The 23948-nt window shown below is 36.2% G+C and overlaps 1 protein-coding gene across 1 annotated transcript in view; it reads left to right on the top strand.

Moving 5' to 3' along the window:
* The window catches only part of LOC121380478 (serine/threonine-protein kinase BRSK2-like), a 129605-nt gene that overhangs the window by 59591 nt on the left and 46066 nt on the right, over window positions 1-23948 (top strand). Inside the window, exons 6-8 of the mRNA XM_041509297.1 lie at window positions 12631-12664; window positions 15021-15089; window positions 20791-20937. Of these exons, the coding sequence (XP_041365231.1) occupies window positions 12631-12664; window positions 15021-15089; window positions 20791-20937 (250 nt within the window). The remainder of the gene's footprint in view (window positions 1-12630; window positions 12665-15020; window positions 15090-20790; window positions 20938-23948) is intronic.

Here is a 23948-nt window from a genome sequence, read left to right on the forward strand (position 1 = left end):
TCCATCGACCTATAAATCTTAGACCAATGCAACATGGTTTAGTGGCATCCATGTTCATCTCAATGCATGTTTTTTTTAAAGAGACTAAACCAGAAAATTTACATTACCGGTACCAATTATTTATTTTTATAAATTACATTTCTTTTTAAAATGCATTGAGATGAATGTCTATGAGTAACACCAAATAAATTTATTTATCATATATTAGCTAGCATATTCAGTGTAATCAAAGAATGTGATATTTTTCAGATTACATACTTTTAGAATTTGATAATTTAGCAAATTAGATGTAAATTAATTAGGTTACGGCACTATGTTTATTGACATTTAAGCAAACGTACTACGGTCAGACTCCATAATTGATATATGCATAGTTATCAAACAAACACATTTCAATAGCAACTTTACACTGAAAGCTGTCCAGTGTTCAGAAAAAAAAACCCAACATTTATTTTTATGTAAGGATATCCAAAATGACGTCATTCAGATTTAACATCATTTCCATTAAAAATAACTACAGCGTCACATATTCTTATATCATACAATATAATACAATACAATATATTTTTGTTTTACAGAAACACATCCAACAGCAGAAAAATAAACATATAAACGATGTATGTATATAATAATAATCACTAATACTGGACTTGCAATTAAAAAATTTAAATGCCAAGGCTTGAAATTACCATGGAGCTAAGAGCAATTGATACTCAAATTACATATCTCATACTATTGTACAAGGATTTACTGCCATCTGTGTCGACATTAACACCTGTATTAAATTAAATAGTGTAATCTGATAGATGATGATTGGTTTAAAGTTACATAAAATGAAAGTACATGTCACAGTGTTAAGAAAGTACATGTCACAGTGTTAAGATTATATCAGTACAAGAGGTCTAAAATTGCTTCTCAGTTTCCAGCATCTGCTTCCAAACTGACTGGGGCAGGATATAGCCCAGTGGTAAAGCGTTTGCTTGATGTGCGGTCTGTCTAGGATCGATCCCCGTCAGAGGATCCATTGGGCTATTTCTCGTTCCAGCCAGTACTCCACAACTGGTGTAACAAAGGCTATGGTATGTACCATCCTGTCTGTGGGATGGTGCATATAAAAGATCCCTTGCTGCTAATCAAAAAGAGTAGCACAGTGGCGACATCGGGTTTCCTCTTTCTCAATATCTGTGTGGTCCTTAACCATATGTCCGATGCCATATAATGATAAAATAAAATGTGTTGAGTCCGTCGTTAAATAAAACATTTCCTTCCTTCCTTCCTTCCTTTCTTCCAAAATATTAAAAATAAAAATCACTTCCCATTCCACAAAAGTAATTTGAAGCCTTGAGCAGTAACACACAAGCTCCATATTAAAAAAACATGTTGACATTTGAATTAAAAATATATATTGTAATTTACATAATTAATATTTCAATAAACCAAGGCACAGAGACCAAAACTGTAAACATATCGCAATTCCTTGGGTTAATCTTAACAATAACACTAAACCTTTCCCATTTTATTTACTTCTACTTTTTTTTTTATTATTAAATCATTGTAAAACTATTTGTTTTAATTTACCATTTTTTCCCCAGAATGTTTGTTGCATTATTCTGAAACTTTGTATGTTACAAGGATATTTTGTGAAAATGTTATGAATGTTATGAATTTTTTTAAATTATTAAAAAATTACCAAATTTATGTTTGACATTTTAAAATTCAAAGTGTTTAATTAAATAGCAGAGATATGCAGAGTGGCAGGGCACTTTGTTTTACTTCCCAACATTCCGTCCCCTACCAGTCTGATTGTCTGTCTGTCCATCTGTCTGCTGTCTAACATATAGATTTTTTTACCTTTTTAAAATGATATTGAGCTGAAAGTTTGTGTGATAGTCTTATCATATACAGTTACAGGTCAAGTTTGACTTCCATGGCAATTTCCATTTTTGAAAAATGTATGGCCCCTGAATTTAGGATATTTGAAAATTTGTGTGGCCTGATAGGGGACATATATTGCTTTAGCAGTACTCTCAAAATGCTTGTTACACTACTAAGCACAGACCTAAAAGCCATCACATATTTGACATTGTTAATCTTTTTATTGAAAACTTCTTTTAACATAGCAAAACTGATGGAGTATGAAATGAGAAAAGTAAAACAGTGTGTACAGTGAGTGTGTATACTGCCTGTAATCCCAACAGGTTTCAGTCGCTTACTAACACTAGCTTTACACAGAGTAATGGTATTACGGTAAAAAGTGAAATGTGATAAAACTCTCATTATTTTCCCATTTGATGATGGTGGGCTGCCACCATGCAGCATGAATCAAGTTTGACTCGGGTGTTTTATTCTGCAGAGATCATTCTGACAATTTTAAAATACACAAGATTATTTTAAAAATTACAAAGTATATGTTAGTAAAACGGTCAATTAAAAAACAAAAAACAAAAACATTCTAAAGTTACTTTGAGAGACAAGTTTATATATTTCAAAAGATATATTCCCTTCCTATGAAATCACATGTTACATGATAGCTCAGTATTTGTATTTTGGTTATTTAGCCCATTCTAAAAAACCCTGACAGTAATGTCAACTATGGCAATCTGATGATAGGTACTGGGTTCGGATCCCAGTCGAGGCATGGGATTTTTAATCCAGATACCGACTCCAAACCCTGAGTGAGTGCTCCGCATGGCTCATTGGGTAGGTGGAAACCATTTGCACCGACCAGTGATCCATTCCTGGTTCAACAAAGGCCATGGTTTGTGCTATCCTGCCTGTGGGAAGCGCAAATAAAAGATCCCTTGCTGCTAATCGGAAAGAGTAGCCCATGTAGTGGCGACAGCGGGTTTCCTCTCAAAATGTGTGTGGTCCTTAATCATATGTCTGACGCCATATAACCGTAGATAAAATGTGTTGAGTGTCGTTAAATAAAACATTTCTTTCTTTCACTTGATTACCATATTTAGAATTTGACTGAAGTAATACAGGACAATTTATGGGTCAAAAAAAAAAAAAATCTCAGACTGTGAAAATATCACTACATCTTCATGCTGTCATTCAAAAGATTTGAACGGCTGTGGTATGATTATAAAATGAGCTGTGGAATAATATATTTGTCTGCACAAAGGGTTTGGCCACTTCTCATTTGATTTACAAGTACTTACAATTGTACATATTCAACTCTGTTCATTAAAGGTATTCTCTGTAATATTTTATGTCAGTGACCATAAAATAAAGTTTTGAGCCATGATCTATTGTAAAAAGATTAATGTTTCATAAAAAAAAAAAATGTTTTAGTGTGTTAATAAAATTATACATATATAACAGCTTTCTGAAATTGTATTTTTTGTATATATTAGGTACAGGAAATTATTTAATGCAAATAATGTGCTTTAGATGCAGCAAGGAAATTACGGTTACAGGGAAAATGTGATAATTTAATTAGATTTTACCACTTTCTGTAATAGAATCTCACTAATCTCTTAATATACTACTCAGCTTTCACTGGGGATAATTAGGAAAACGTGTCAAGTAAAGCAAGTGAATTTATTGTGTTTGATGCATGACATATCTAATTGGAGTCATATGTTACCATGGTGTTGTCTAATTGTAGTCATATGTTACCATGGTGATGTATAGAACATCCAGACCGGACAGTCTTATTGATCACATGTTACACAAATTTAAGATGTACATATATTTTTTATTATCACAGATATTTGGTGTATCCCTAATGGAAGTTGAGTATTATATATTGTTTTGTTTGGTTTGTGAGTCTGACAAGATAAATGCTTTAAATATTATGACAGTCTAGCAGAAAAGCAAACAAACAATACAAACCCACCCACCCACCCCTCCCCCCAAAAAGACAAACCAAAAACCCACAACTATGTATAATAAACAGTGTTGGGACCTGGGAGCATGAGGGTGGAAAAGTGATTTATGACAATGTGATAAATGACGGATAATCACATGATGTTTATGAAATTTTTTTATTGGCTGTTGTATTGATTTTTATATTAAAACTAATCATTTGTCATAGAAGTTATTAACTGCAATTATTCCTATAATTTTGATGATGAAGAATACAATAAATTACATGAAGCTTGCTGGAGTCTATGTTTATTCTCTTGTGTATGTAAAGAAAACAAATACTGAGTAGGTATTCATGATAAAATTAGTGGAATTTGTAGGTTCTCTTAGTGAACACAACAATAGTTGCATACTCCTATTAATTAAGATCCTTCTTAACTTCATATATATCACTGGCGTAGGAACCAGCAGTGATGGATGTGTGTGTGTGTGTGCCCCCTCCCCCCCCCCCCCCCCCCCTTTTTTGGCACCTTCCTACGCCACTGTATATTTAACATGTTATCTAATTGAAAGTTGATCGGTTGGAACAAACCAAGTATAACTGATAAGTAATGATGAAATTGCAAACAACGTCCAACACTAGAGTATACTAGGTGGTTACAGGTGCCTCTTAAAAATAACTGTGGTCACACTGTAAGCACACAGCAGAAGCTGATGAGGAAATGGCAAATGTGCAGTACGGAACACTGCAAAATACTAGCAGTAGGATAAAAAAAAAAAGTGCGCACACACACACACACACACACACATACAGAGACACACACATACAGACAGACACACACACACACACACACAGACACACACACACATATATACACACATATATGCACACACACATATACACACACATATATATACACACACACATATATATATACACACACACACATATATACACACACACACGTACATGTGTGTGTGTGTGTGTATATATATATATATATATATATTAAGCCCAATAAAAACTTCCTTTCCTTTTCTTTAGACGAATAACAAGAAGTTTACTTTTGAGTGTTCCTGTTAGCATGTGACTTTCAGCAGACAGTAGCAATACCCATGAGAGGTGATGTTATCATGGTGCTGGTTGTGTTGAGACATCCATCCCTCCACTGGATGGATTTGCAGCTTATCGCTTTCTGTCATCTGATAAAACACTGCTACATTTGGCAGTTTTCTCTTACACTTGCTTAGTCATTTGTGGCTGGTAAAGGTCATGTTCAGCACTTGATACTTGGTTTTAAAAACGAATTAATATAGTAGGCCTGCATCAAATTACCATGGGAACTGAACTGTATATATTATTTGAGCCATAATTTAAAAAATTATAATGATTCCATCGGGAGTTGAAATGAATACTTCATATAGTTTAATATTTTAGATTATTGATCTCCAACTAGGTCACTGCAACTTCTCGAGTGTCAACAAATGATACAGAAGTTTATATGTTATAAAAAAGATTTTTTTTTCTTTTGGATTATAACAGAAATCTGACATTCTATGTGGGCGGGACGTAGCCCAGTGGTAAAGCACTTGCTTGACGCGCGATTGGTTTAGGATCGATCCCTGTCGGTGGGCCCATTGGGCTATTTCTCATTCCAACCAGTGCACTACAACTGGTATATCAAAGACTGTGGTGTGTGCTATCCTGTCTGTGGGATGATGCATATAAAAGATCCCATGCTACCGGGTACTAATGTAGCAGATTTCCTCACTAAGACTATATCAAAATTACCAAATATTTGACATCCAATAACCGATGATTAATAAATCAATGTGCTCTAGTTTTTTTTTTTAAACAAAACAAACTTTAATTTTTATACATTCTATGTAAACAAAATTCACAGAATGACATAACATATACTGAAGTAAGTGATCACACCAATACTAACAGCAAAGAGTGATTGCAAGCAAAGCCCTCATCCCCAGCGTTGGGAAGTTGACTCTGTTTGGACACATTCATTTACTGACGTTAAATCTCACAGTACATCTTTGTACTTTATGTTATTAATAGTGATTGAAACTTGGTCTGCAATACCAAGTGTTCCATAATTCAGGGATGTGAGAGCTATGCGGAAACACGTAAATGCACTTTTCCATTTCGTCTAAAGAAATGAAAACATGATGTTCAATACTATTGACCACACATGGATCATTTGCATGTTTTCACGGTTTCAAGTTTATGACGTGTGCTTTATACTATAAGTTATAACCAGTTTAGATTTGTTAGCAGTGAATGCAATTTTTGGCAGTTCCAGGGGTTGCAAACAAGAAATTTCCTCCAATGGCCTTTGAGCGGCTCCTGGACCCCAGCCACAGTACTTAAGCTTTTTAGTTCCAGCCCCCTTTCACATCCCTGATTATTTCTTTCTTCAGGCATATGAGTCTAGGGTACAACCCAGGACTAGCTGAATTGCAAATTTTAAAAACAATTGGCAGATTTTATTTTAGTTTGGTGAAGTAATTTCATGTAATAATTGATTTTTTGTTACACAATAACTGGGTATCTGTAAAATTTTGAAGTTTAATAGACAGTTTGTCAAACAATTTTGCTAACCCAGAGCTAGCCCTCGTATAACCAGTGATAAATCATTGTTAAAACTGGATAGTTTTTTGTTTTCTTTAATGACACCACTAGAGCACATTGATTAATTAATCATCAGCTACTGGATGTCAAACATTTGATAATTATGACTCGTAGTCATCAGAGGAAACCTGCTACACTTTTCCTAAGGCAGCAAGGGATCTTTTATATGCACTTCCCCACAGACAGGAAAGCACATACCACGGCCTTTGTCCAGTTGTTCCACTGGTTGGAATAGAAAAAAAACAATTAGCTAAATGGATCCACCGAGGTGTTTCAATCTAAAACTGGATAGAGTATTTATGTTTGTGAGTAGAACATATCTTTTACCTGGGGCAGGATGTAACCCACTGATAAAGAGCTTGCCTGATGCACGGTCAGTTTAGGATCAACTCCTGTCGGTGGACCCATCTTGCTATTTCTTGTTTCGGGCAGTGCTCCACGACTGGTGTAACATAGGCCATGGTATGTACTATCCTGTCTAGGATAATTCATATAAAAGATCACTTGCTGCTAATTAATTGAAAAAAGTAGCCCATTTAGTGGCGGCAGCTGGTTTCCTCTCTAATTATCTCTGTGGTCCGACGCCATATATCTGAAATTACAGTGACTTGAGTGCATCATTAAATAAAAGACTTCTTTCTTTCTTTCTCTTTTATCTGTCTAATGGTAATGGATCCACTGATCCTTTATCTTCATTCCTGCGAAGTTCAATGATTTTATAATTGGAAGTTTCTTGCACTTGTTAAATTTCAGTTAAATATTTTCTCAACAGTTGTGAATTAGTTTTAAATACACAAGCACAGTGATATAAAGCTGTACAGCAGCCGTTGACAGACAATCAATGGACATTTTGTAGATTAAGAAAGATTGCCCATGTAAAGTGTTCAACTGACTTCCTTTATTAAATGCAGAACACCATGGACCTTAATGACATGGCCATTCTTGTGGTAAAAATAGAAAACCAGAAAATCTATTTGAGAACATCTTGAACTTCAATGTTGTGGCAGTTTGTCTGATAAATAAAAAAGAGAAACACTAGGCAATCTCCATTCTGAACACCCACTTAAAATTTAATGAGTCGGCCCAAAATCACAGCGTCATTTTACTTAAGAGTAGAGTATCTAGCACTGGAGAAGCTGGATCAGTTTTGTCTTATAAGAGAAAAACAAAATCTCCATTGGTGTAGCACTTTCTTCATTACCTTATTTATGATGACGGCTTCCTGTTACCATTCTGTTATGCCTGCAAGTGTAATAGTAAAATCTTTGAAAAGTGGCTATCAGTCAGAAATCAGAGGAGCTTACTTAGCAGCTTATACATTATAATTTAGATAGAGACTTTATTTGCATCAAGCCCAATTACTTTTGAAAACTGCATAAGAATTTTAAACCTTTTTAAAACTTTTATTTGTTAATACTTACAATCAGAAGAATATTAAAGGCTGTGGTCCTGTCTGGGACAAATGTCATTTATATTGTTTATAACTTCATAAAAATGAAAAAAAAGGGAATTGAATTAAATCCACTGGTATGCGTGAGGACCAAACTATGCTAATCATGTTCGTTGTAATAAAGACATTCAAGACCAGTTGATTCACACAAGTAGTTGTGTTCATCAAGCCATCTTAATCATGTTTACTGTAGGCCTGACGCTGAAGACAATTTATACTTGTATGTATCAAATTATCTGAATAGTACTTATTGTAATTAAAAAATCAAATTGTCTGCATCAGAATAAGTGTAATTTTTCACTTGCCTAAGCATTTTGAGTTGTGCGATTTTTAACTCCTTGGTTTATCAAAAAGTGCAATCTGAATGTGATGTGACCGAAGACAATAGTACCAGTCCTGAACATGCCACTGGAATCTAGATTTCTGTTTAACCAGCACAATCAGAGTCCCGTTTAGCAGTCCCTGGTTTTTGAAAATTATAGGCGAGTGGAAAATCGCACACCTCAATATGCTAAGGCGAGTGAAAAATCACTCTCCAAAATAAATAAAATAGGCAGTGTAGATTTTGACTGGTATGTCTACAAAATTGTCTATTAAACCAGTATTTCCCGATTTGTTCAACAAAGAGAAATACCAGTTTAACGACTGCATGGAAGCCACTGCCATGTTTTTAATTTTTATTGTTTTAATAAAAGGACCTTCCTATCAGCTAAATGAGCTATGGAAACTGTAAACGGTGGAAATGAATATACCCATCTATTTTACTTGAGCCGTTTGTTGAGTGTAACGTGCGCTGTTTTTCACACTCATCAGACTGAAATTACGTGCGCTGTACGAGCGCGATCGCACCCGTGCACCTTAAAAAGCAAGGTCTGGTTTCGTGACAATAGCTTGAAAGAAATCTGCCTAAACCAGCACAATGTATATACTGACACATTTTGTTAATCCCCCTCGAAACTAGTTGAGACAGTCCATGGTATTAGCAAAGTTTGAATGAATGAATCAATGAATGAATCAATTAATCAATAAATGAATCAATCAATGAATCAATGAATGTTTCACGACACCCGAGCACAATACATATATCGGCTATTGAGTGTCGGACAATGGTAAATATATAAATGAATTGATGATCAACAAGTTAAAAACAGTGTAAAGAGCTCTGTGCATGTACATGTATAGAAATTTCAAAATAAATTCCAGGTGGAATTGAAATGATTCTATCACATTTCGTCTTCCAAATGTAACTTTCCTCGTGGGTCTGAGATGATTGCACTCCACCAAAATGTGTTGAACTGTCAGTATACATACTCAGGGGGAGGATCCTTCTTTAAAATAAATGAAATGTGTCAAGTATGTATGACCGATGCTAACAAAGTTTTAAAAGTTGTACATGATACAGTATAACCAACACAACTCATTATGGGGGAGGGGGGAACATAATTAAGTTCAGTACTAAATGTTTACATCACTTTCAACTGAGGGAGGGGGGGGGCCAAACATGGTATGGTGTAACAGAAAAATGTATAATGTGGTGTGAAAAAAAGAGAGGTGTTATTGAGGGTGGCCATGGCCCCCCCTCTCCCCCCCCCCCCCCCCCTTGTCCCAGTCTGGCTACACCAGTGACCGAGCCAAGATGCTTTTAGAGTTACTTCAGCCACATGACCAGTCTACTGCAGTTTATTTATGCTTCAGGACGATATGAGCACATCTGGAAGTCAGTATTACTTGAATTATGCAAATGAAGGCTGAGTGACTATACAGGTCTTAAATGCTGTTAAAATAAATATACATGAAGGGATGTACATGAAAGTTCTCAATATTAAAACAGTGTTGTCATATTGTCTACTAGAATACATCTTGGATGTAAAAAGACTAAGGTGCCAATTCCATTTGTCCATAATCCGTATCTATATGCATATACATAATCCACAATGCATAGAATAATCGGATACGTATGGAGGAGGCATAAGTGGAAACAAGTGATTGATGCGTATTACATATTACTGATTAAATATACGTATATGCATACGCAGGGATCGAAATAAGTCGAGAACGGTCGTTAGGTTACCACATATCAAGAAAATCCAGAACAATATTTCATTCTCAGACAAAATCTTATTAAACTAAAATTACAGCACCTAAATGTTTATCCACTGAGTGTTATTTAGATACACATACAGTGTCAGTACAGTGAGAACAGTGGTTTTAATAAATAACAAATATCAGTGTGTCTGTTTTATAGTAATAAAGAAAATATAAATGTGTGGTAACCAGTAGGGTACTGGGTCTGTATTGTGTGGTAACCAGTTACCAGACACTTTGCTTATTTTGATGCCTGCACACGGATTATGGACAAATGAAATTTGCCGCAAAAATGTCTATTAGACCACTGTGTAAAGTTATGCATAACACATTTTAACCGAGCCCTGTGCTAAATACCAGGCATGCATGTTTTATATTTGTGTTAAATTATGTGTGTATTGAATGGAGCAACTCTCAAGTGCTCTTTCAGTCGAAGGTAATTGTTTACAGATTGTTGAAATTGAGCAGAAAATATCTAAATTGATTGACTCGTATGTGTGTTACTATCTACCATCATTACCAGTACATTACCCAAAGTGATTTCTGCTGTTAGTTGTCCCGTAGGCAAGTTTATTTTCTCTAAAATATATTATGTATAAATTAAAATGCTGGTATATTAATCAATCAAATTATCTGATGTGTATGTAATAATTTCCAGTGTATATTATTTATCAGTTAAAATGCTAGTATATTAATTTATCAAATTATCAGATGTAAATATAATTCTTTTCAATTTATATTATTTATCAATTAAAATTATGGTATATTAATTTATCAAATTATTGGATGTGTATGTAATAATATCCAATATATATTATTTATCAATTTATCAGTTAAAATGCTGTGTATTAATTTATGAAATTATTGGATTTGTATTTTCAATGTCCCAAATAGCATTATGCTTCCATCTCAATTTGGTTTGTCTTCTTGTTCATGGTTCGCACAATGAACATCTGATTTGTTGTTGTCTGCTGGTCGTTCATTTGTAAAGTTTTCTTCACAGTTCGTGAATGTTTTCATTCACAATAAAGTTCAGACAAGTAAGTACATGTATCTAAATACATGTACCAAACTTTACAAACCCCTAAAATCATTAATTTTACTAAGTCATTTTTGTTTATTCCTTAAATTACTAATATCGGGTGCACTTGACTCACAGAAATTGACTTAAAATGGAGAAAGATGAATTAACATTTGGTGTGTATCACATGACCTCACAAGTGCCAAATCATTTAATTTTTATGATTTTTAAGCCATCTATTGTTAGAATTTGTTTTTAATTATTATATTCGATCTGCAAAAGGTATGCTACTTTTTGTGCCTCTATACTATAGTGAATAGTAGAAATAATCCATTCATAACAATTGTAAATAATTTTGAGTGTATAAATTGTGTTGATTAAGAATCAATTAATTAAACAAAAATTATTTTACAAATTATTCACTGGTATGAACGTAATGCCTATCTGTATTGACATCAAGTGTTAGCGATGAGTGTTTTTAAAATGTGGACGGGACAAACTTGACAAACTTAATTTTTCCTTTTAAATTTTTTTTAAACAAAGTGTTAATCCACTGTGCATAGCTGAGAAACATATATTTTATCATGTAGTGGCTTTAAAAATTGAAAATGACGAACTGCGAAGTTTTTTTTTTCAAATACATGTGCCTGAACGCAGTTAGAAAGTACCTCACTTTCCTGTTTTCTGTATGGTATTACACTTTTGTCCATGTTGATATTTTTTTTCTGTTTTGATTGGAATATATTTTACTTCATGTACTGTAGCTAAAAAAAAAAAAAAAAAAAAATTCTTTGCATAAGTATCGTATTCGCAGTTTGGCATGTAATAATTTCCAATACCATTTTATTTTGAAGTTGTTATTGAATGTACATTTTAACAATTAATAATTGTTATTATTAAGAAAAGATATTTAAAATAAAAATTCATGGTGAATTTTTTCTTATACTAGAAATAATAGATCATTTGAAATTGTTTATTTCTTACCAGTAAGTACAATGTAGGTCTATTGCATGTACCTGTGAAGTATTATTATAGGTATTGCACTGTTGATTTGTCAGACTCTGGCCATTGCTGCATGACTGAAGGCATTGGGAAACAGCGTATCATAATCATCAAGAACCTGTGTTGAAACTCATTACTGTGTACTAACAGTAGATTTAATGGGTTTTTTTCACATTACAATTGTTATTAGTTTGAAACCTGATGCTCAGTCATAGCTAGTGATTAAACAATGTGCATGGGCATTAGTTAGTTCCCTTGAACAAAAAATCATATTGAAATACAAGTTGCATTGACCAGTATTACAAGGATCAAAATAGTGGCCTGCTCATGATACTGTTATATTTTAATTTTATAATGCTCTACAATACATCTCAGAGGTCCTAATTCGCCACACACTGTCCCAAATCCTCCACTCACCACGTGCTGTCTTATGTCTAACTGGCCATATTTATTTTTGGCAGACCATATTTATTTTGGCTTGCTATTTAAACCAAAATAACAACGGGCCATATTTTACTTCCTATTTGGAGCCGTGTATTATGATATGGTCAGGAGTGTACCTATGTTTGTGTGTTCCATGATTTGACTGTTCACTAATGAGCTCCTATATCACAGGTCCCCGCATTATGCCTGTCCAGAGGTGATTCGGGTAAGATGGCTGTCTGCATGACCACACCAATGAAGATCAATGTTTTCATGTTTTCTTACCTGTTTTGTTTTGTGAAAATACAGTTTGTTATATTTTGTGTTCCTTGTTTTGACTTAATGCTGAACCGTTTCCTAACAGTACTGCTTTGTTTGATAAATAATTGTTATTTCATGATTCTGACAGGGTTTGTACAGATAAATAAGTGCTTGACTTTGAATAATCATAATGAAAATCACTTGAATTTATGAAAACCACGAAAAGTACTTCATTTGAACAAATTATCATTAAAAGTACTGGAAATCTGATAAATATTTTTTTTTTATCTTGCTTGAATTTATTTTGTCTTATTATTTGGCAGTACAAATTGACATACGAAATATATACATGTACATGTCCTTATGAAGTGTTCAACACTTCAACATGTATGAGGCTGTGTTAATGATGGCTATAATGGGATATTGTACCTATTTGTTTTCACTTATAACTAGATAATTATATATGTCTTATGAAGTGTTCAACACTTCAACATGTATGAGGCTGTGTTAATGATGACTATAATGGAATATTGTACCTATTTGTTTTCACTTATAACTAGATAATTATATATGTCTTATTAACTGACAGGCTATTTTTCCAATTATAACTAGATATATTTGTCTAATTAACCAGTACAGTCACACTTGCCATGTTCAGTGGTTTAAAAGTGGTGCTTAAAAAAAACCCCACTCTGATAAATGTAAATTTGAAATAAATGTTCTTATAAAAGTACTTGAATTTTCACCATCCAGGTTCTGTTTGAACCCTAACTCCACTATGTTCTATATATATATATATATATATCAAGTCATACCGTTAATTAATTGCCCTTATTACGTTTAAAGATGGCTTATCATTTTAAAATCAGTAAGAGGAAACTGTGAAGCAGTTGGTTACTGCAAGTCAATGACAGCTAGCACTGATATTATTTTCTTTTATTTTTGTGCTGTGTTCGTAAATGGTGGTCTAGTCAGGCTTTTGATTTAGCTCTAATAGGACATTTTGACGGCGTTCGTTATCAGTCCAAAACAGTATTTCACTTTACCGAAATTGTGCTGGATGTCACATTAGAATCAAGCAATTTTATTTTGAATTCTTTAATAAATCCAATGTGATGTGTTTTCATATAAGTCAGATTTTATTCAGAGCTTAATTTCACATAAATTTCCAAACTGTGGCTATGTTTACCAAACTAAATTAGACAGCCGTATATATAGGGAAGGTGCTGTACACTTCTGTTTAATACTGAATACTGCTGTTGTACTACTACTATTCCGGCAGATTAATTCAAAGTGAGTATTTCTCTTGGATATGATAATAGTTGCAAGGTAACAGTATTACCTTCACGTGTAGAGGCAGAAGGTAGCTCAGTGGTAGAACGCTCGCCTAAGGTACAGTGGGTCATAAAAGCAATCACTAGTCACCTACAACTGGTGCATCAAAAGCCATAGTATATTCTGTGTTGTCTATTCACTAGTTCATAAATGACATTTGAAATATGAATATCTTAATGAATGTGTCATTAAAAATACATTTTCATTAAAGCACAATCTGGACCTTAAATTCACTTATCAATGGTTAATTTGTTTGCTAAAATATAATTAGTACTTTTGATGTTAATTGAATGCAATTGTTTTGTTTTTTTTGCATGAAGTTTGATGTGTATTGTCTATTTGATTTATTTTGTTATGATCTGTATTTTTGTATTACAAACATCTATTATGTTTTGTTCAGTTTAGTTACTTTACAGCACTTCTAAAAACAATAAGTTCCATCTACTAACAAAGTTAGTTTGAATCATTTAATAATAATTGTCATGATAAATATTACAGATTCATATGTTTAAGTACCTTGTGAAGTAACTTTGTGTATATATTACACAGAAGTTGTCAAATGTTTTTGTAACTATGTTTTAACAATATATTTATTTTCTAAAATTTTATTTTGATTCATTATATATTTTTACTAAAACAATGTACATACACAGCAAATAATGGTATTTTAAGTGAAAACCAAAGAAAGTATTAGTAATCTTGCTATACAAAATACTCTTTGTAGTAAATTTGACATTACATGTATTATAATAATTATAATATTAAATATAAACATGATTTTCATGCCATAAGGGAGAATATGATACATGTATATATATGTTAATACTACTGGTGTGGGAAATACTTAATTAGATTTATTATTAGCTAATTTTATCCCCAGTGATAATTAATTCACATTATCCGAATCTGCATGTTATGTTTAATCATGAAGAGTCTCACTGTAAATGATTATGACGAAACACACACTGAATATTTATGTTTTGCAGGGAGAGAAATATGATGGTAGAAAAGCCGATGTTTGGAGCTGCGGTGTTATATTATATGCCCTGTTGGTGGTAAGATATGCCAGGTTCTACTAATCATAGGCATAATATGGGGGGTGGGTGGGTGGGGGGGAGGTAGGAAGGTGTATTGCCTCCCCCCCCCCCCCACTGGAGCTGGAGGGGCCAGGGCCCCAGTTTTTATGCTAGTATATGTCGGATATTTGCATGCTTGCAGTTTGCTTCGGTATGTTAAAAAATCTATGGTAAGTAGTAATTAACCACTGGACTGCTGTTTGAAGTTGAGGACTACACAAAGAATCTGTAAATAGTCTTATTCAACTTACCGTACTAGCACAACAACAATGCTATACGACCTTGAGTTATAACCTCCACTGCAGAATTATCTCCCCTTGCCGGATGTACAACCTACACCCGCGCATGGGTAGACCGTATATCCTCGTTTTTGATTCTGCAGTCCTCCATTGCAGTCTTGTTCGAGTTCTGTAGTAAAAGTTTTGTCAAATTGTTAAATAATTTGTAATTTTGTTTTATTCTGTCATACGAGGTCTTTTGGGTGATTTATACAGGGGGTTTCGGCCAACACGTCTTTCGGCGCTACTTCAGTGATCGAGCCACTTGGCGAAATCGCGAAGTCTCACAACGTTGTCTCGGTCACGGAGCCGGGTGGTGTTGTTTCGGGTGCGACGCCAGTGGGCATCCCTTCTGTTGTTGGGGCGCCTGTACAGCGTCATCAACTTTTAGATCGTTTGCATGTGGCTACATCAACTGGGTTGGCTAATCCACACGTGGTACGTTGGGTTCAGAATTCGGCGCAGGATTCGTACGTGTATGAATTTCCTGACGGTCCGGTTCAACCGACACCACCAGTCCCGTTGTCTGCTTCGGCAGGGATCAGGGAAACTGCAGCTTACTTGGGTGCGCCCGTGTCAACACCGATGGTCAATCCGAACCTGTCAGATCAGGGTAGAGGTTCCAGGCGTTATTCCTCGACTGCGTGGGCGGAACCTTTCGTTCAGGGTCCGGTGGTTTTGGGTTGCCCCCAGGGGCAGACTCGGGGGGGGGGGGGGGGGGGGAGACTATGTTTCTCTTTTTGAGAATTTCATGGCCTCCACCAGTCCCTCCACCGCCGGGGTTTCCAGCGAGACCGGGGTTGGACCAGTTTGCAGATTCGGCCAGTCCGCATCGTCCTGCCCATGCAGTTTCGTTTCCGTTATGGTCAGCCCAGGTCACGTCGTTTGAAAAAAATTCTTCTTCGGAAGAGGATTTTCCCTCCGAATCAGTGTGTGGTTCGGGGGAAGGGTCGGCGCCAGGTTCAGTGCTTGATGAGATTCCCAATTTGGCCGATGGTATGCCAGACGGCGATTATGATTACCAGGCGGTTCTTGGTTTTGTACGGGAACAGGTCCGACTGGTGTGCGCGGATGCAATTCCGTCAGAGGAGGCTGTTCAGTCTTACACGGGTGTTTCGTTTGGAAACCGGCCGTTAGTGCACGAGGCGCATGAATCTCTTGCGGAGATGCTTTGATTGCGGGTAGCGATCGTATTTTGGGGGCGGTGGTGGAAGAGTTTCCGGGCAGCGTTAGCTACTGGAAAACTGTTGTCTGTGGCAAAGGTTTTGTCCACGTCTTCGTATAAGACATTGGAAGCTTCCTTACTTTCACATCCAGCGGTCGTTTCCGCTAGGGTGAAGGCAGACTGCCACCCATCTCCTAATGTCAGTGTGCCACTCACGGATTTAGAGACTTTGGAGAGGTTATCTAAACTTCTTTCTCAAGTCAATAACCATTTAGGTACATTCCTATTTGGGTTAGATAAGCAGTCACGGGTCTTCCGGTGATGGCTAAGGGTTGTTTGTTGGCGGCTTCTAAAGCCTCTCATCACGTTGCTCAGCTTGCTGGGCGTGTTTTTGCCAACAGATCACTACCTGGCGGGACTGAGAGCAATGGGTGTGGTTAAAACCTACTTTCGTAGTCACTCAGTAAGGGAAACCTTACTTTTTGGGACCAATTTTAACTTGGTCATGGACCAAGAAGCGGCGAAGTTCGTCCCTGCTGCTCAGTCCCAAACTGCTCGTAAGCGCCAGGTGGCGTCTACTTTTAAGCCTCCACCTGTTAAGAAATCTACTTTTCTTGACAGTTATCAGATCCCTGTGGTGTCTGATTTTGGCATGCAGTCGGGAAGTGCCCGTGGTTCATCGAAACAGGACGTTTTCGGGGGAAGCCGGCACGTTTTCATGGTTCCGCTCGGGGCAAGGCGCCCAGGGGTGGGAAGCAGCCAGGATGAGGGTGCGTGGACAATTGACATCTGCTTACAAAGGTTCTGTTAGCAGATCTTCCTGTGGGGGGCAGATTGCGCCATTTTGTTCAAAGTTGGTGCGAACTGCCAGATCTGGACCCATGGGTTTTGTCGGTTGTCCGCAACGGAGACAAAATTCCATTTTCATCACCTCCTCCACTGACGTCCTCCCCCCGGTTACCTGCAGTACCGTCTGTCGACAAACGAGTACTGGTGGAGAAGATGGTTGTCGTGTTTCTCGACAAGAAAGCCATCCAGGAGGTAGATTTGGGCACTCCGGGATTTTATTCCCATCTGTTCTTCGCCCAGAAGAAGAATGGCGAGTGGCGACCAATTCTAAACCTGAAGCCGCTAAATTCTGACATCGTTATTCCATCTATGAAGATGGAGACGGTTCAGTCTGTTCACGCTTTGCTTCAGGTGGGGGAATGGGCGGCGTCCATCGATTTGAAGGACGCTTACCTGCATGTTCCAATCCATCGGGATTTTTGGAAGTACTTGCGGTTCCTCTACGACGGCAGAGCTTACGAGTTTCAAGTTCTGCCATTCGGATTGGCCACAAGCCCTCACGTCTTTACTCGGGTAGTAAAGGCAGTGGTGGGGCATGTACATCTGTTGAGTATACGGATGCACAATTACCTGGATGATTGGTTAATTCCGGTGGCGTCACAGATGGCATGTCTCGTGGGCGTGGAGTTCGTGATCGACATGATTCTCCGATTGGGGTTTATTCCCAATTGGGTCAAGTCGGAATTAGTGCCAACACAGGTTTTCACTTATCTTGGGATGGTTTTCAACCTTGTGGAGGCGTCCATTCTTCTGATGGATTCACGACTTCACAATTTCACGACGTTGGCGCAACGTCTTCTGGTGGAGCAAAGTGTGTCGGTGCGCACACTCCATGTGTTGATAGGCCATCTCGAATCGCTGGCGGCGCTGAATGTGCGGTTCAGACGCTTTCCTTAATTTCCACGATTCTTTGGACATTTTCAAGGTCGTGAGTGCGGGGTTTTGGAAAGGTCGACACATGTATGACCGGTTTTATTTCCGTGATATGGCTGTTGGTCCGGACGGAACTCGGTGGATTCAATCAGTCATTGCAGGACAGCAAGTCATTTCGGTGCGCAGGGCCACGAGTAGGGGGCGACCCTTATTTCGTCCGGTCGCTAGCAGCAGTCTTTCTGGGAGATAGTTCTCCACCTCCTGTTTGGAGAGTGGCGGATGGATGGTTGACTATCTGGGGCAGTCGAGTGTCTTTTACCATTACTTGGTGTGCGGGTTTCCTCACCTTGTTAACTTGGTTTACTTTTAATTGGGGTTGTAGTTCTTCAATTTAAAAGTCACTTTGACATTTTATACCTCGTATGATGTGGGTTGCTTTTTCACTGTATCATTACTTGAGACGAACACTACTTGTTGAATGGGTAAGTCCTCCTTGTTTTCTTACCTCCTCCCTTTAATGTCAAATTCTCGTGCTTTAACGGTGTTATATCACATCTGTTATAGCATTGTTGTTGTGCTAGTACGGTAAGTTGAATAAGACTATTAGAAAATTTGTTTCTAATTTTCATTATTATTATTCATACTTACCTAGTACTAGCACAACAACCGTTACCTCCCACCCGCCCCGAGGAAGGTCTTTTTTGATTTAGTCATTCCGGACTTTGAATCGATAACGAGGATATACGGTCTACCCATGCGCAGGTGTAAGTTGTACATCTGGCAAGGGGAGATAATTCTGCAGTGGAGGTTATAACTCAGGGTCGTATAGCATTGTTGTTGTGCTAGTAAAGGTAAGTATGAATAATGATGAAAATTAGAAACAAATTTTCTAATTATAGTTGATCCAAGTTATACATGTTGTGAACTGACACCTCTACAGACATAACAATGAACAACATCACTACACAGAGGACATTTAACAAGTGATCAACTGATCCACACATTACACAGGAGACGCAAGACAGGCACGCACATATAACACGATGCCGAAGTATAACGAATGTTCACGGCACCGAACAACAATGAGTGTTCACAAAACACTGACTTGTTAAGTCCCACAATGTGTACTTTCAAAGTTTAAACTTTCAGTTTTATACCAAATCTCAAAATGGATAATTGTTTAAATATTGAACAAGTCAAATGGGTTACATAAACAGGTAAAACCTCTGTGCTCCTGGGCAGTAGAAAAATAACATCAGGAAACATAGCATAAAAATGACATGAGTAAATATTTATGTTATTGATCATCTATGAGGGCAACATCAGGTTTTATGAATCCAAGAACTTCATATTGACTGAGGCCAATGACCGAAGTTTTTGGTCCACAAAACCTGATATCTCCCAACATTTTGTCATTAATTGTCTTTTTACTTAATAACATCAAGAAGTCTTATGCATTCATATTTGTTTTTTCTGAATCGATGCTTATTATTTTGCACAAAACACATTCTGACCAGATTTGTGTGGCGTAACGAAATCCTATGATGTGGAATAACAAGTACAGGAATGTGGAAGTAAACATTTAAAATGTAAAAATATACAAAAACTAAATTTGTGACACAAGGACTAGCAAGACCATCTCATAACAATGGCGCCCGATCTAATCTAGTGACCAAATTTAATGAGTAGAATTTTCTTTATTAATTATATTAATTAGAGATGCTCATCAAAATTTTAAAGGCCCACTATTTAATTTTTGGATGTAAATTTCAAAATTGTCCCCTTAATTTTTTTTTTCTGTCCCAGAGCAAGCCACTGGCTACCCAGAGACAGGCCCCGGGACGGACATGCTCGAAACTCTAATGGTATATGAGCATGTAAAAATTATTCGCACTCGCACTCATAACAATGGTAAAATTGAATAACAATAATATGCAGTTATTAATGGTCTCAAAATAGTCAAAAAGTGCAAAAGCTGAATGTGTAAAAATTGTTAAGTTTCAAAATCTGCAGATTTACCGTGATTGAAATATTTCTTCAATAATTTGACAGATACTGGTGTTTTTATTAGTACAGTATTTGTAGAATCACCATTATTAGGATTAAAGTTCTTATTATTTTGTTGACTGACAGTAAAGCATTTTTTGCTTGTGTTAAAATTAGCAGATGACGCTTATGTTACCGTACCCACTTATCAACTAGATGCTGTTTTATGTCATCATTATTTTCATGGGTTAAACCTCAGTAGTTGGTGTCACTTCTAATTGGACCAGAAGGCTCTGTTGCTGGGTTTCAATCAATAACAATTGAGATGTATTTTCATGAGGTAAAATGTTTTGTTGCATGTGCATTTTGTTTTTTTAATCTAAAAAAGCAATCGGTTATTAGCAAATAATAATAAATGTTTTCTAACAGTAAAAGGGACACAGTAAACAATCAAATTGATTGCTGTTCGCTATTGGCATTTTACAATTTTCAGTTGTTGTGAACAAATTAATATTTTTGTGTATTTCAGGGTGCTCTACCGTTTGATGATGACAACTTAAGGCAGTTATTAGAAAAAGTCAAGAAAGGTGTCTTTCACATTCCACATTTTGTACCTCCAGATTGTCAAAATTTGCTCCGTGGTATGATAGAAGTTGATCCTGATAAGAGATTACATGTGAGTCATTTTTCCTATGAAAATTAGTCAACCCAGTAGGTAATGCTTGTAGCCACTTTAAGTAGTCAGCCAGAGGGAGTCGGCATCAGTAGTTAACGTAAGTGGTCAACTTAAGTACTAAATGCAAGTTCTCAACATGAGTAGTTAACAGATGTAGGTAATGAGTAGTCATCAAAGGTGTTCATTATCTAGTAAGCACGCAGGGATTGAATTTTAATTGGGTGGGGGACATAACAAGTGTTGCCTTCAGTTTTAATAACAGGAATTAGAGCACCATAGCAAAACTAAGAGACACCATGGCCCGTGCTTATAAAACTTAAAGTCTAGACTTTTAAGTTTTTTAAGCATGGGCCCAAAGCAACTTTTCCTTCAAGAGAAGGGCACAAAGGCAACATACTTTCTTTTGAATTTTCTCAGACAAAAATGACTTCACCCGTGTACAATTTGTTGGATAAGGATGCCTTTTATCATAGACCACAGAATGTTGGGAAGGGCATGGTTCACCCGTGTACAATTTGTTGGATAAGGATGCCTTTTATCATATTACCAATGATAGTTTTACTGTTTCTTACATATAGACCACAGAATGTTGGGAAGGGCATGGTTCACCCGTGTACAATTTGTTGGATAAGGATGCCTTTTATCATATTACCAATGATAGTTTTACTGTTTCTTACATATAGACCACAGAATGTTGGGAAGGGCATGGTTCACCCGTGTACAATTTGTTGGATAAGGATGCCTTTTATCATATTACCAATGATAGTTTTACTGTTTCTTACATATAGACCACAGAATGTTGGGAAGGGCATGGTTCACCCGTGTACAATTTGTTGGATAAGGATGCCTTTTATCATATTACCAATGATAGTTTTACTGTTTCTTACATATAGACCACAGAATGTTGGGAAGGGCATGGTTCACCCGTGTACAATTTGTTGGATAAGGATGCCTTTTATCATATTACCAATGATAGTTTTACTGTTTCTTACGTATAGACCACAGAATGTTGGGAAGGGCATGGTTCACCCGTGTACAATTTGTTGGATAAGGATGCCTTTTATCATATTACCAATGATAGTTTTACTGTTTCTTACATATAGACCACAGAATGTTGGGAAGGGCATGGTTCAAAACCCAAGTACAACACCTTGACATTTTTCTTGTTGACAATGTCTGATTTTCAGGACACATTGGCAAGTAAGGAGGGCAACCATGGCACTTATCGTAGCTGCCATGGTAAATACAATTGGAGCTCTTAGCACAGGTGTGGTTTATGAAACAGTGGCAGCAGCAATAGCCACCGGAAATCACTACCTGCTGCCTACTGTTGAACAACCTGGCCGTCAGTAGCGTCAGTTACTGCCTAATAACTACTGTAAGACTATATCCAAAGCAGAATATTCACATATTAACTTGAAAAGAGTTTATTGCAATTAGTTAACATTTAGTAAGCACAAGGTTGTCACGAAAGATTTTTGTTAAATACTACTTCTCATGCACAGATGAAAATTGTTAAAAAAATTCTGGAATGCAGATCTTAGCACTAGTCAGAAACTCCTTGTAAAATTTCCAGTAATCCTCTACTTTTCAAGACCATGCAAAGATTTCCAGGTTTTGTTTTGGTTATTTTCCCCTGTTTATGAGTGATATTAGACTAAGTTAATAATGATCATGATCAAATCTAGATGTGATTAATTTTTTTCTGATATTTTGACTATCAGCACGATTTCCCTTCAAATTCAAGTATGGATCCACTTAATAATCATGTTTTATGTACATTTAACAATCTAGTGCAGTATTCACTTTTTTATGTTTTAAAAAACCCAGGAAATATGCGAAATATACATCCCAATAATAAAAAAATAAATATTAAATATGATGTACAGAAAAGGGAACACTTTTCAGGTTACTTATCAATCTTTCATTGGTTATTTATGGCACAAAAATGTTAATTGCAAAGCAATACATGACACTAGTATTAACATCTCATAAGCGTTCCTGCCATAGCTCATGGCATGGCTGTATACCAGACTGTTATTGGTATTAAGTGATGGGCTGCATCAAACTACCAATGGGTTCCTGGCTGGCATCACTAATGATAGTTACAGCAGCTCTTTCTGTTGTTATATCTCTCATTGTGTGTTTGTCATTAAAGTTAAATATGTTCACGCTCAAACTGATCTTTATTCCCGATTCACTCTGTTCTGTTAGACCTACTTAGTTATGTCAACCTATGTTAAATATTCTTTCTGCATTTTACAGTACAATTTGTGTCCTTGTCATGTTGATCAAGATGTTAGTCTTTAAAAACTTGTTAACAATAACATTGGATAGAATGGAAAAGATAGGAAGAAAAAAGAATGTATACCATAAGTAGTTAATTTTTTTAAAGACACTAAGCAGAGTAAAATATTTTACCATTAAATGACCTATTACTTCCAACTTTTTGCTTCAATTATTTGTTCAGTTTGTTTGAGGTTATCCTTGTGTTTGTAGTAGCTCAGAATACATTTAATATTGGGTGCTGATCAGGGGAAGATTGATGAGGATGCACATGCCCCCTCCTTCAAGTTTTGAAGTGCCCTAAAAAATCCATTGTATAGCAAATGAACAATGAATTTATTTGTATTTTATTGGGCACAAGGTGAATATTACATAAATAGCTGTTGGATACCATTTATCTTACAACAATCTGTTTTTAAAAAAAGTTATCTAATGAGCAAAGGCGAGTTGGATATGTTTTTAAACAACAAGTTGTAAGATAAATGGTATCTAATGGATATGAATCTAGAATTCTATTTATTACATATCCTTAAAAACCAGGTTTAAGATAGATTTAAACGTCTTTTCTAAAAAAAAACCCCACCATATTTACAGTTAACTTAATAGTTATACATCACACAGTAATCGGTTTCAGGTTAACTTACATCAAACAGAACTATCAATTTTGGACATCCTTATATTATTAGATGATATGGCTCTGGTGACTGGGTAATAACCATGGAACA

Source organism: Gigantopelta aegis, chromosome 9, assembly GCF_016097555.1.
Source record: "Gigantopelta aegis isolate Gae_Host chromosome 9, Gae_host_genome, whole genome shotgun sequence".
Classification (NCBI taxonomy): domain Eukaryota; kingdom Metazoa; phylum Mollusca; class Gastropoda; order Neomphalida; family Peltospiridae; genus Gigantopelta; species Gigantopelta aegis.